We start from the raw sequence: 13,043 nt of genomic DNA, 5'->3' as shown, positions 1-13,043 counted from the left end.
AATCTTGGCTATTTAATCAAAGATGGAGTTTTCTCATTTTCACTTGCCCTGCTTTGCTTGTGCCCTAAGCCTGTGTTTAGGCTGCCGGTTAGTTAGGGCAGCCCTGGTTTTGCCCAGTTCTCCAAGAAGAGCAGATCCATGTATCCAGATTAACTAACTGTGCCTGAGCTTCTGTAAGTGACCTTGGCATGCTGAGACACGTAATCTTCAACCTTGTGGCTCTGTGGTCCTAAAGGATATGCTGAGGTGCTGACTGATGCTTCAGGGAGAGGTAAGGCCAGTCCGAAGACTGAATACATTGATGTCCTTGAGAGCAAAACTCTAGTTATCGCTAATAGATTGACATTTGCAGTTACCATTATTTGCTCTTTGTGTTAACTGCCTTTTATAAACACAATTTGTCAATCAAAAATGTTTACAGTTGGGGTATTTTAGTGAGTTATAATTAAAATCTTTAATTGTCTTTAGTCTTCTACTTATTTATGCCATCTCTTTGTAGGCTACTTAAGGGATTTTTAGTTTCTGTTATATAGTGCCTGTACACATTACTGTCTATGAACAGCTTTTTTTTTTAATTGAATATTTTCACAGATATTCTTAAGTCCCAGGGAATCCAAGTATTATTGCATTCCTCTCCATTTCCAAAGCAGTTTTTAATCACCCCCTTTAGTTCTGATGTGAACATCACTTTATTCTACTGTATACAAGCATGTATATTGATATTTGAGTCAGTGGGAAAATAGTGGCTGAAGTAGTTGATGGGTTTCTTGATTCTCACAGCTGTTATTTAACACTACTGCAATTAATTAATATCAAGCACTATACTGAAGAATTGGCAGGGAAATATATAACAATTAGAATATATGTAAATCCTAGTAGGTGCTCAACTTATACTCGATCCATTTCTTCAGCTTTCCATTTGGATGGCTCACAAGCAAAACTTGAGGGGGTTGATACATATAAAACAGAGATTATGCGATTTGACAACAGAAGTTAATATACACCTTTCTGCTAAACTACATGCAAAATGTTTATGTTCATGCTCTAGAGTTATTATAAGAATTTACTCTTTTATACCACTTTCTGCCCAGAATTTATATCTTAAAAGAAAGACTTCTAGATACATTTTATGATTAACATGTCTGTTTGCAACATTTATTCCTGCTACATCACATATTCTGTGTATATTGACATTTTAACTTTTAATTTTAATTTAACTCTTTTCCTTAGATGGTTGATATGGTTCTAATTTCAAAGGCCAAAAATTAAATTTTGTATATTGTTGATAGCTTTTTTATAGCTTTCATCACTCATAAAATGCATACACATTTCTAGTTCTATTTATTTACATTTGTACCAAAGTAAAAATTGAAAATTATATATGTGAACTGTAGCATCACTTAAATGCAAAGTGCATAAGAACAGAAAGTTATGAAAGTGTTTTCTTAAGAGTAGAGAGAAATGAAATTCCTGTGTATTAGGTATTTCTCTGACTTTTTATCTGTAATTACCATCACAGATAATTAATGCAAATTAAAATTACATGTAAGTCTCTTGAGGCGACAAGTCCCTTTGTAACCTGAGAAAAGTTTGTTATGAATAATTTTCGTGCTCCTTCAATCAGTTTCTAAGGCACGGAGGATGACTTTTATTTGTGGCTACAAACTTAAATGTTTATAATTATAAGCGCTAATTTTATACTGTGCACAGTACATATACTTTTAGATTTATACTAATAACCCATCTTACCAATCAATCCCCCTGTGGTAGTTATTTCTATTAAAGAACTGTACCTCCTCAAAGGTTTTTGGGCTGGGGGAGTTACTAAGGATGGAAGGATGCATAACCAGGAACAAATACAAAGCAGTGGTTCCTGAAAAGATAATAGAGGTTCAGAGATTAATTAAACAAAAACACAGTTTCCTACTATTAGCATTTCAAAATCATTAATAAACTAAGTGTTTCAATGATCCAAACAGACACATATAAGTACTCCTTGAATTAAATTGAATAGATAACCAGCATCTTAAAAGAAGCAAATTCTAAAAAATGAGGACAGTGTGATGTGAGAAAAGGCCTGTTGCAGGAACTGGGAGAACTGGCTTTTGACCTCAGTTCAGTCACTGACTTGGTCTGTGTCTTTGGCTTTTAGCTTCTTTGTCTTGACTTATTAGTGGAAAATCTCCTGCCTTGATTATTTCCTAGGCTTTCCTGAGGACAAAAAGACATATTGTATCTGAAGATATTTTGATATTAATAAAGTACCATATAAATGAAAGCTATCATTATTTAATATATGTTACATTATCAGATTAATACTTGGGTTTCCCTATAAAGTTCTTCCCGAGGCCTATGAAAGCTTATTAATTTGAGACAGAATTTAAACTTTTTAACCAGTTTAAGTTTGAATGCACTTACATACCTATAAAAAGTAGTGCCAAAATTGTTTAAATTGCTAAATTTGAAAAAAAATTGGTGCCCTTTGTTAGTGACATGACAAAATTTGCATTTTTAGGAAGAGAATGGCACATCACAGGTACTCATATAGATTTGTTAAAATAACTGCCAACAGCAATATTCTCTAAAACAATGAATTGGAAGAGGCAGTGTTCCTAGATTATATCTGAGCCAAACAATGAATATTTTATCTACAATCACAGATAACCTACGATATACGAGGTAAAAATGTTCTTCACAAACTTGACTTAAAACAGTGCTTCTCAAACTTTAGCATGCATCAGATTCACCTGGAGGCTATTAAAACAGAGAGCTGGGCTCTATCCCAGAGTTTCTGATTTAGCACACTTTAAGAATCACTGACTTAGAAGAAATATGGGACAAAATCTAAAACTTATTGGGAAAAAAAATGTTCCATTACTTGAAATCCATAGTAAAGCTTTCTAGAGCATGATCTTTATTTATTTATTTATTTAATTATTTAATAAATTTATTTATTTTTAAATTTTTGGCTGCGTTGGGTCTTCGTTGCTGTGCCCAGGCTTTCTTTAGTTGCCGCGAGCGGGGGCTACTCTTCGTTGCAGTGCGCGGGATTCTCATCGTGGTGGCTTCTCTCTTGTTGCGGAGCACAGGCTCTAGGCGTGCGGGCTTCAGTAGTTGTGGCACGTGGGCTCTAGAGCGCAGGCTCAGTAGTTGTGGCGCACAGGCTTAGTTGCTCCGCGGCCTGTGGGATCTTCCCAGACCAGGGATTGAACCCGTGTTCCCTGCATTGGCAGGCGGATTCTTAACCACTGGGCCACCAGGGAAGTCCTAGAGCATGATCTTTAGAGTCCGATAACTTCTAGGATCAAGAGTTTTATTTCCAGCACTTACCAGCTGTGTGAACTTGAACAAAAATATCTAACCTGAGTCTTAGTTTTCTTATCTGTGTAGTGGGGAAGAAAATACTTAGCTATCAGGGCTCTATGAGGGTCAAGTGAGATAATCTAAGTGAAAGTACCTAAATAGCTCCATATCTAAATATTTGTAAGGTATTTTTAAAAATAATTTTATTGAGATAGAGTTCAGTAATGCATTTTTTAAAAATTGAAAAGAATATAGTATTTGTAAAGACAGAAAGAATAGCTATTACAATGCGAAAAAAGAAAATAGATTAATTCCATTCTCAGATCAACTGATAACATTCTTTTCTGAATTTTATTTTTAAGAATTGTATTAAATCATGTTATTTGCTTTTAATAGCATGATGAGCATTAATAAGACAAACAAAAAATGAATACGATCTAATCATTTGCATAGTCAGTAAAAGGCATACTGTAATTTATCAGTGGTCAAAAAATTAAGTTGTGGTGTTTGAATTCTGTCTTTATCTACTCATATTCTTGGGTCTGAATAAACTGTCCTCTGTGTGTGTGTGTGTGTGTGTGTGTGTGTGTGTGTGTGTGTATCTCAACTGCATAATCATAGATACACATGTTCAAAAAAAGCTTCAGTTTTTATATTTTTGTTAGTTTCAACACTAAAAATATTTGCATATCCAGATGACTATACATCCGTGCAAAATTATTCAGAAAAATACTTTTGGCAAAACTAAAGATAAAAATGAAGCTAATTAATTTTTATGGAACTGATATAAGAAGATATGTTTGTCCATTTAAAAAATAATCTCATTGGGCTTCCCTGGTGGCGCAGTGGTTGAGAATCTGCCTGCCAATGCAGGGCACACGGGTTCGAGCCCTGGTCTGGGAGGATCCCACATGCCGCGGAGCAACTAGGCCCGTGAGCCACAATTACTGAGCCTGTGCGTCTGGAGCCTGTGCTCCGCAACAAGAGAGGCCGCGATAATGAGAGGCCCGCGCACCGCGATGAAGAGTGGCCCCCACTTGCCACAACTAGAGAAAGCCCTCGCACAGAAACGAAGACCCAACACAGCCATAAATAAATAAATAAAAATAAATAAAATAAACCCAAAGTTTAAAAAAAAAAAATCTCATAAAATATCAATATATACAACAATATGGATGAATCTCAAAAGCAATATGCAAGTGAAAGAAGTCCAACACAAAAGATTACATATTTTATGATTCCATTTATGTGAAATTCTAGAAAAGGCAAAACTATAGTGGCGGAAAGTGGCTGTGGCTGAGGATTGGGGAGAAAAAGACATGGAGATCATGGAAAAGACTGACAAGTACAGGTTTCTGGTAACTGACTATACTGCTGAACTGAATGAATAAGCATTTTCAGAACTCTGATGGAAAACTGATGAATTCATAAAAGTGCTAACAAAAGATCAAGATGAAAAAAAAATTAATTACATGGGACTGAGTGAACTGATGAGGATGATTATAATTTTTGTGACTTGCTGTTTGAATTAAAAAAAAAAAAAATCCTACAAGGACTCAGAAGAAAAAGACATGGAGAAACTTTTTAGGGAGACAGAAGTGTTCTAAATCTCTTTAATGTTGTAGTGGTTATACCACTGTGTACAATTTCTAAAATTCATCAAACTGTGCATTTAAAATGGGTGAATTTTACTGTGTGTAAATTATACCTCTATAAAACTGGGAAAAAATTCAATTTCTATAAAAAGGAGATAAAAATCCCCTTCCAAAGGTAAATGTCATCTACAAATTGTAACATAAACATTTGGAAACCCAGATGAGTTAAAGATGACAAGTAATTCTGTCATCCAACTATGATATTAAAATGTCTACACATCTAGCACAACACAAGAGGAAGCATATCCTGCAGGGCTTTCTGAGGCAAACTTGATCTTCCAAGCTTCAGAGAGATGTGATTGTTAATGACAAAGCTATGTGATGACAGTGGGAGTTCGCTAAAGAGACTTTAAATGTCTTTCTAGTTGCTTCTTGACTTTAAACAGATAAGGACAAGTGAAATAAATAAGGATAAGAGAACTATTTGTCATATTTATTATTGTTTTCAGATTGATATTTGTAAATGGGACTAAGAGAAAACGAATAGGCTAAACTTACTGTGTGCATTACGTAGGATTCTCCCCAGTTATTTCTAGAGAAATGAGGAAAGGGAATGTATTCCCTTTAGGAAGGGTTGAAATGGCTGTTTTCGGTGAAGCTAGAAATGAAAAGCCCCAAATAATTTATCATGCAGGATACAGCTTGAATGTCCGGCATTTTAAAGCTTCCACCGGGCTTCATTTTAATACTGATTCTTACAGAGACAGGAAGTTTAAGGGAAAAAATTGCACACCAATTTAAGAAAAAGCGCCAAAGATTTCTCCTGGGTATGAATAAATATCTTTCTTAGCACAAAGTTTTGTTTACGTCTAGGAATTCTGCTTGTCAAACATCTTTTATAGACTTTTAGAAAATAGTCATTTCTGCAAGAAATAGTCTAGAAATAAACTATATCAGGAAGATGGCAGGAAGAGGCTAAATTTCCAGAAGAGTTAAAGGTACTTACATGTGTCCATCTTGACTTTTGATGAAATCCTGTCAGTCACTCTCCAAACATGTGATTAGTTTTGATTTTAGAAATGTTAATAATACCACTTTTCAATTAAGGTCTTTGGAAAAAACATAACTTTTGCCACCAAATTGACTGCTGGATATTCAAACTGTGTGACATCTATTTTCATCCTTTTTACTTTAAAAAACACATTATTGAGCTAAACAAAGATTACGTCGGAGAATAAAATGTTATTCATTCATCAGTATTTATAGGCAGTTTGAGAAGTCATTGTGACATGAATTCACTGTCTTCTCATCAGGATTTTTACACTGTTTGGTTAATTATAACATAAAAATTTCTCACCAGTTTTCTGGGGCCCTATTACCAAGAATTTTGGTAAGCGATCACAGGTTTTTTCTTTAGACCAAATGTCTCTGTGGCGTTTGTCATCACAAGGATTCTAAACAGGAGAAGAAAATAGAGTTGTATTTTTGTGGGTGCCCATTGTGTGCTAGAGTTTTTCAACTTCTGTCCTTGAAAAGATATCCCAGGAAACAAGGCTATGTGTCTCCTTCTTTTAGTGAAAGTCTTGAAGTGGCATCATGGAAGATTTCAAATAACTCCTTTCCATACTGAAGTCGAGTGTCTACTGAGGAGGTGAGGGAGAGGAGACATTTCCATTATGGGAAAACAGCCTCATAGCACTGCAGGTTTAATATTTTTTCTGCCATTGGCAGTTCTATGTCTTAATTGTGGGTGTGTGGTTTAAGTTTTAAAATAATGAGCTTGTTGGGCAGAGACTGTGCTTGCGCTAACCTAAAAGAAGATACACTCTCAGCATTCAATAAGTAACTGAAATTTAAGGTGTCAGACTTTTATTCTAAGTAACTTTGAGCTTTCCTGCTATGCTTCAAAGGGAGATAGATCGGGCTGTAATAATATTTAAAGAGACAGCAGATTGCTTTCAGCTGCCTTCAAAGGTCAGTAAATGTATGTCTAAAACTATAACTTTACAGACTGTGATACTAAAAAGCACTAAATTTCAGTGAAAGGGTAAAATGAGGGTGAATTACTACCTTAGGGAATCTGCTTTTGGTCTATGGTAGTTAAACCAAACCCACTGTGCAAGATGTATCTAGAACATCCTTAATTTTAACCTCTAAGTGCATATTACGTAAAGAATTAATGGCACCTTTTAATATTATTCAGGAATAGGCAAACAGGACAACACTCTATTCAATTACCACTATAGATACGTGCAGTTAAATAAACCTTCTGCTTATTTAGCATAAGCAACAGATTTTAAGATTAAAGTAAGGGTATTCTTTTTGGCTGTTGGTCTAGAAAAAAACGTGGTTTCACCTGAAATAATATGATTTCAGTTTAAAAATAAGGTGTTAAATTAGCAGGAAAGTTTCTTGTCTTTCCAGTGGCTAACACCTGGTGATGTTCTGTAGTGGTTAACATAAAAAGATGGGTGTTTTAAAATCTTAACTGCAAAATAATATGCAGTGATAATTTTATAACCACCAACATTAACCTACTAAAATGTGTAGTTACGTTTCTTCTTGGGGTTATCTGTTTGTGCCCAGGAGGTAATTAGCTCAAGTTCAGAGCTAAATGAATAGAATATAAGTGCAGAGCTTACTGTAACTTCAATCTGTGAAATTTACTGAATTCTGCTTCTGAAGATCATTATTATTATACCATCAGCTCTGTCAGTAACTCTCATTTAGAACATTGATTCAGAGCACAGTGGCCTGGAATTCTTTCCCACTCTGTCACATACCAGCTGTATGACCTTGCTTAAGTGTCTCAGCCTTTCTGTGCCCCAGTTTCTTCATCTGTAAAATGGCGATAATAAATACCTACCTCAAAGGGTAGTTGTGAGGATTAAATGAATGAACATATGTAAAGAACCCAGTCAGACATGTAATAAGCACTATGTAGTTGTTTGCTAAAGATTATTGCTTTCCCCAGATCATGGTGTGGGGAATCTAAGCTCAAAGTATGTTTTTGCAATTCTAGACACATGAGAGTGTAAGCTTTGAAATCTGGGTCATGCCTGGAACAGTTTGAATATGCCATGTTTATGTGACATTCTCTCTTAAGAAGCTCAGTGATTTTGCCACTAAACACTTCCCTCATGTCCAAAGTAATTCCCGATAATACTTTTGAAAGCTGACTGTATTCTGCAGCTGCTGATATACCTCGTGGTTCAGAAGCAGATGTCAGTTCTGAACTCTTCTCACCTACCTCTGTAATGTCATTTAGTCATGAGAGGTGTTGTGCTCAAGGCTGACCAGCTGGCTACCTGTCTAACACACGTCTAAACCATCTTCTGCTCTTTCAGCCTATTGCAATCTGCAAATTGATCCCTCACTCCTGATTCAAAACATTATATCCACTGAACCTCTCACTGAGCTTTCAGAATTCCATAGTTTCTAATGGGCACAGGAACAGAGAATATGGCCCACTATGAAGTTTCTCAAATCTACTAACACACAAAATGTACGTTATGTTTTCCCCAGGATGCCTTCACTTTTCAGATTTGGATTACCTCATAAAACTCCAAGATATGTTTGTGGGATTCATTAATAATACCAATCATTGACCCAATCTTACCTGCCAGAGAGGGTCTTTTTGATCAGGAAAGAGCTCAAAATATTTATGAGCCAGCTGCACTGGAGGCAGAGTCTGAAGTCGCAAGTTGGTCCAGCTCTGCACGAAGTTGGCTAGATTGACAAATGTATATAATCCCAGTCGGTCATTCCCATAGTTAGACAAATGGGTCATGAAAATGCTGATCTGAAAAAGGCAAATGAACTTCAGTGTAAACACAAGTTATTTTAACCCTAGGGGGCAGTGCAATCACAGCAATGCTAGTTTTTCTTAAGAAGTCTTTGCACAGGGTTTCAGTTCATGAAACGTTTTTGAATTTTGGACGTATCTCAAATACTCTAACTATATTAATGCACTCTGGAGGATGTGTTATTAGCAAGACTTGGTGAGCATTTTTTTCCTAAGGTTTTAATGTATTTCATAACAAAAAATGAGTCCAACTGCCACAGACCCACGTTGGTGCAATTCGACTGATGCTGAATAACACATCCTAGATGTTCACACAGTGGCTTCATGATATGTGAACTATTCATAATTTGAGGCAGCAGGAGGTTGAGATTTTGTAATTTCAATCAACTTAATCTGATTTGTAACATAGTATGTAGAATTAATGGATATAAATAATCAATGAATTGTGATTATTAGCATTAACTGAATATCCTCTGATTTGTATTTATTAGAGGCCATAATGACAAAAGACTAGTGAATGAATTTTTACTAAAAGAACTATCAACTATTTTCCATCGATGACACTCTGAAACCCTTTTCCATATTTATTGAGTCTACTATTTCCAATATTAAATACCTCCTTTAAGAAAAGTTTTCAGTGCTTGGCTAGATAAACTATTCCTATGGAAGCAGGTGTCCTAGATTGAATCCACGCATTGAAAAAAAAATTATAGCAAACATGGGGCTCTTTTTATAATAAAATAAATTTGAATTCTTTAGGTTTAATTAAATTGGTCAGGAATGTACAATGGGCATTTTTAAAGCTACTGCTTAAAGTGAATGCAAATAGCTTTTGTTGGTTAGTGTTGACAAATGGAAATAATTCTGCATGAGATTTTCAATGGCAATGAAAACCACTGTGGCATTTATGCTGCTATAAAGAGATCATAAAAGTAATTCATGGGATAATAGTATGCTCCTAAAATATATAACGTCATATGAATGAATAGTAATAATGGTTATTATAATCATCATAATAATGAATATAATAGGTTCATTCATTAAGAGACTGGCTGAGAGAAGTATTTAAGAAAATTTATTGAGGTTAAGTGGCAGAGATGAGAAAGTTTTGATATGAAGAATCAGAAAAAATATAATTACTTACAACTATGAGTAAAAGGAAGCAGTAATATCCTATATTATATAGAACAAATCACAGACTTTAACATGAAAAGCTTCAAGTGTGATCAAGAATATTTAATCGTGTTTCTGTTCACTCTGTCTGAATATATTTTAAATCTTAGAACTTTCACAGACAAAATACTTTAAGGGTGATTTTAAATAGCTACCAGCAGACTGATACAGTCATGGAATTGATAAGTAAGACTTTTACCATTTGGGGTATTTGTGAAAAATGAGACTTTTAAAACCTAACCTTCTGGTTATTTATTATAGTAGCTTCAATTGTTTGACCTTTCTCACCCCCTCCTTCATTTCCGCCAAAATTTATCAAAACAGTAGTTTATTGAGAGATTTAAGAAAATCATACTTAAATGTGGAAGTTCTTTCCTGATAACCGTTCGAAGCAGTCTTTCATCATTTGTTTAATATGCTACATTTTTCAGTGTGGCCCAATAACAATGGCAAGATGATATTTCAAGTGCCTTTCTATTAAATTTTTTCATACAATGTAAAAAAAATATGTTAACCTAGTTAGCCACTAATTCAAATTTATCGCTTTATTTTTCTGAAAGATTTATCAAAAAATCTGTGTCTATATTTCACTTTAATATCTGCATTGGACAGAAAATGAAAAACTTAGAGATACTGTTTGACTTTCTGATACTAATACATTTGACCTCCCTTTGAATTTACTTTTCAACCTTGGAAAGCATTTTATGCTGTGACATTTAAAGCAGAGTGCCGCTTTTTTACATGTATGAGTGTAGAAAGTAAAAAATGCTTCTCTCTCTGGTAAAAACAGAAGTGACCCAAAGTGAGTATGAGCTGGTTGATGACATTGCTTTTGCTGAGACTGAACCTGATTGGCAAGAATTAAGGTAATACTTATAAGGTGTTGAAATTAATCCTGTAGAAGAAAAGCTACTTAACCTCCGACCAGGGAAACTTTCCTAGGTTTTCAATTCTATTTTTGTATATCAACTTTAACATAATACAAAGTGTACCATAAGCCAAAGGACTGCTTCAAAGTGATGGTTTTGTAATGCACATCACCTCATGACACTTTTAGGCTTTGGACTCAAGCCTGGGATTTGTTTTGTGCTCCTAAAGAAATACAAGGCCATAAAAGGAATATATAATTGGTCAGGACATAAAACACTTCAATTTCTTTTTAAACTTTTATTGGGGGGGTGAATCACAATAGTCTCTCTACACATGGAACATTGTACATATCTTTTGCTGAACATGTCACCTCTCCAAGTTTTCTTATTATTTTTGTTAGGAAGGTATGCACAGCAAGCAACAGCACAGGTGGGAACAGATATATAAGGAGAAGGTTTTGGTCAAAAATTAGCTTGCTTTCCAAATAGTATTTCTTCTTCTGTTCTGATCTGTGACAACTATAGTGTCACCTTACTTCTTGGCAGTTCCTCACCTGACAGCAATGTTTGCATGGAATAGAAAGAAACAAAGAAGCAGCTTGACAAGGTTGCCATTTCAGGGAAAGTAGATATTAGTTGTTTCCTAAAGAAGATGCCTTTATAATTTTAAGAGTGTTTCAGAACTAAGGGGTTTTGTTTTGTTTAAAAAAAAAAGGATTGAATGTGTCAAAATAAGTTATCTTTACTATACATGCAGAATCCAATGAGAAGGAAAATGTCAAAAGAAGTTACAGTTGCATTTCTATAACAGTTTTTTGCTGTAAGCAAACTGCAAGCAATTCTCCTTGTTACGCAAAAGACTAATCAGCCGCTTAAAACTCAAATCATTGGAAACTGCCAAAGACATAAAGTTTATCTGATTAACGGCTGAAAAAAATTCTAGCCCGATAAACATAGATTTGTATAACAAGATACTTATCTATGATTTTTTTTCTATAAAAGGCAAATGGTAAATGCCAAATATCATATATACTGGCATTTATGAGAAAGGAAACAGATACGAGTTGTAAGAGTATGGCTAAGAGAAAGATGTGGGAAGCTTTATCTATACTTTCCAGCCTTTGATAAGTTCCAGGTATTGGAGATGGAAGAATCACTACCAAGAAGAATAAGGAGCAAAACATGGGTCCTGGTGCAAAAGCAGTTGACAATGCAGTAATTATTCTGTTTGTTTTGAGAAGGTCAGGGGGGAGGGGAGAGGAAGTTAGGGTGTAAAAAATGTATGTCACTTATAATATTTACTATAAACTATGCCATTTATGACCATGCTGCTTAGTTAAAATCCACAAACATTTTTCTTATCCTATTTGCCAGATGCTCCGATTGGTTCTGGAGGGGTGCAATATAAATACGATGCTCATTCTTTTTAAGTCTTTTTTGTGAAAAAATTTAGAATTCAAAAGACACAAAAGACTTTACAGTGAAAAAACTTTTTCCTCCTACCTCTGTCCTTTAGCCAACCAGTTTTGTTTTGTTTTGTTTTGTTTGGTATCCTTCCAGGTGACCAAAGGTTCAAAAGCCTTAGCATATATACAAATCACCTAGGAAGTTTATAAAAGTTCAGATCGCCAGGTCTTACACTCAGAGATTCTGATTTCCTAGGTCTGGAGGGTGGCCTGGTACCTGCATTTTAGAGAATCATCCCTAGTTGTCCAGATGCAGGTGCCATTGGAATATGATTTGAGGAAAACTGGCCAGACCCATTGTTTATTCCCATAGAAAAGATTTTGTTCACCAAAACCATCAGCTTTTCTGTAGTGATCCTTTTGAATACATTTTAAAAAAAGAACATGTCAAGTTTATGAATATTTTGATGTTCTAGGCTTAGAGCTAACCATGGCACAAAGAACAATTTGGTAAGTGCCCTTGGCTATGCCTTTGGAGGGCTTCTGCACTGCTGACATACGTGTGGAGACACGTAGAAGATTGCCAAAAAGAGAACTGGTCCGTATAGACATGCGCAATTGGTTCCTAAATCCCCTTCAATCCTGTGTTGTTGTTGTTTTTTTTACCAAAGCAAAATTCTTCTCTGTTTCCTCATGTACGTTTCAGATACATATTGTCTTATAACTTCTCTACTTAGTAGGCTGCTTTTCATGTTCATTTTTACTTTATTTCATAGCATTTAAAATATTGTCTGGGGGCTTCCCTGGTGGCGCAGTGGTTGAGAATCTGCCTGCCAATGCAGGGGACACGGGTTCGAGCCCTGGTCCAGGAAGATCCCACATGCCACGGAGC

The 13,043-nt window shown here is 35.2% G+C and overlaps 2 protein-coding genes across 7 annotated transcripts in view; one reads left to right on the top strand and one right to left on the bottom strand.

Annotated features, from left to right (window-relative positions):
• The window catches only part of LOC309627590 (uncharacterized protein), a 564,483-nt gene that overhangs the window by 54,362 nt on the left and 497,078 nt on the right, over positions 1-13,043 (top strand). The window lies entirely within an intron of this gene.
• Positions 1-13,043, bottom strand: part of NDST3 (N-deacetylase and N-sulfotransferase 3) — a 160,213-nt gene that overhangs the window by 24,934 nt on the left and 122,236 nt on the right. For both annotated transcript variants that reach the window (XM_082389622.1, XM_082389623.1), the window contains exons 7-9: positions 8,518-8,700; positions 6,256-6,352; positions 1,750-1,873 (exon numbers count right to left, since the gene is read on the bottom strand). In XM_082389622.1, the coding sequence (XP_082245748.1) occupies positions 1,750-1,873; positions 6,256-6,352; positions 8,518-8,700 (404 nt within the window). The remainder of the gene's footprint in view (positions 1-1,749; positions 1,874-6,255; positions 6,353-8,517; positions 8,701-13,043) is intronic.

The sequence above is a fragment of the Balaenoptera borealis genome (assembly GCF_965194805.1).
Source record: "Balaenoptera borealis genome assembly, chromosome: 4".
Lineage (NCBI taxonomy): Eukaryota > Metazoa > Chordata > Mammalia > Artiodactyla > Balaenopteridae > Balaenoptera > Balaenoptera borealis.
This window is presented reverse-complemented; position numbering and strand designations above follow the sequence as displayed.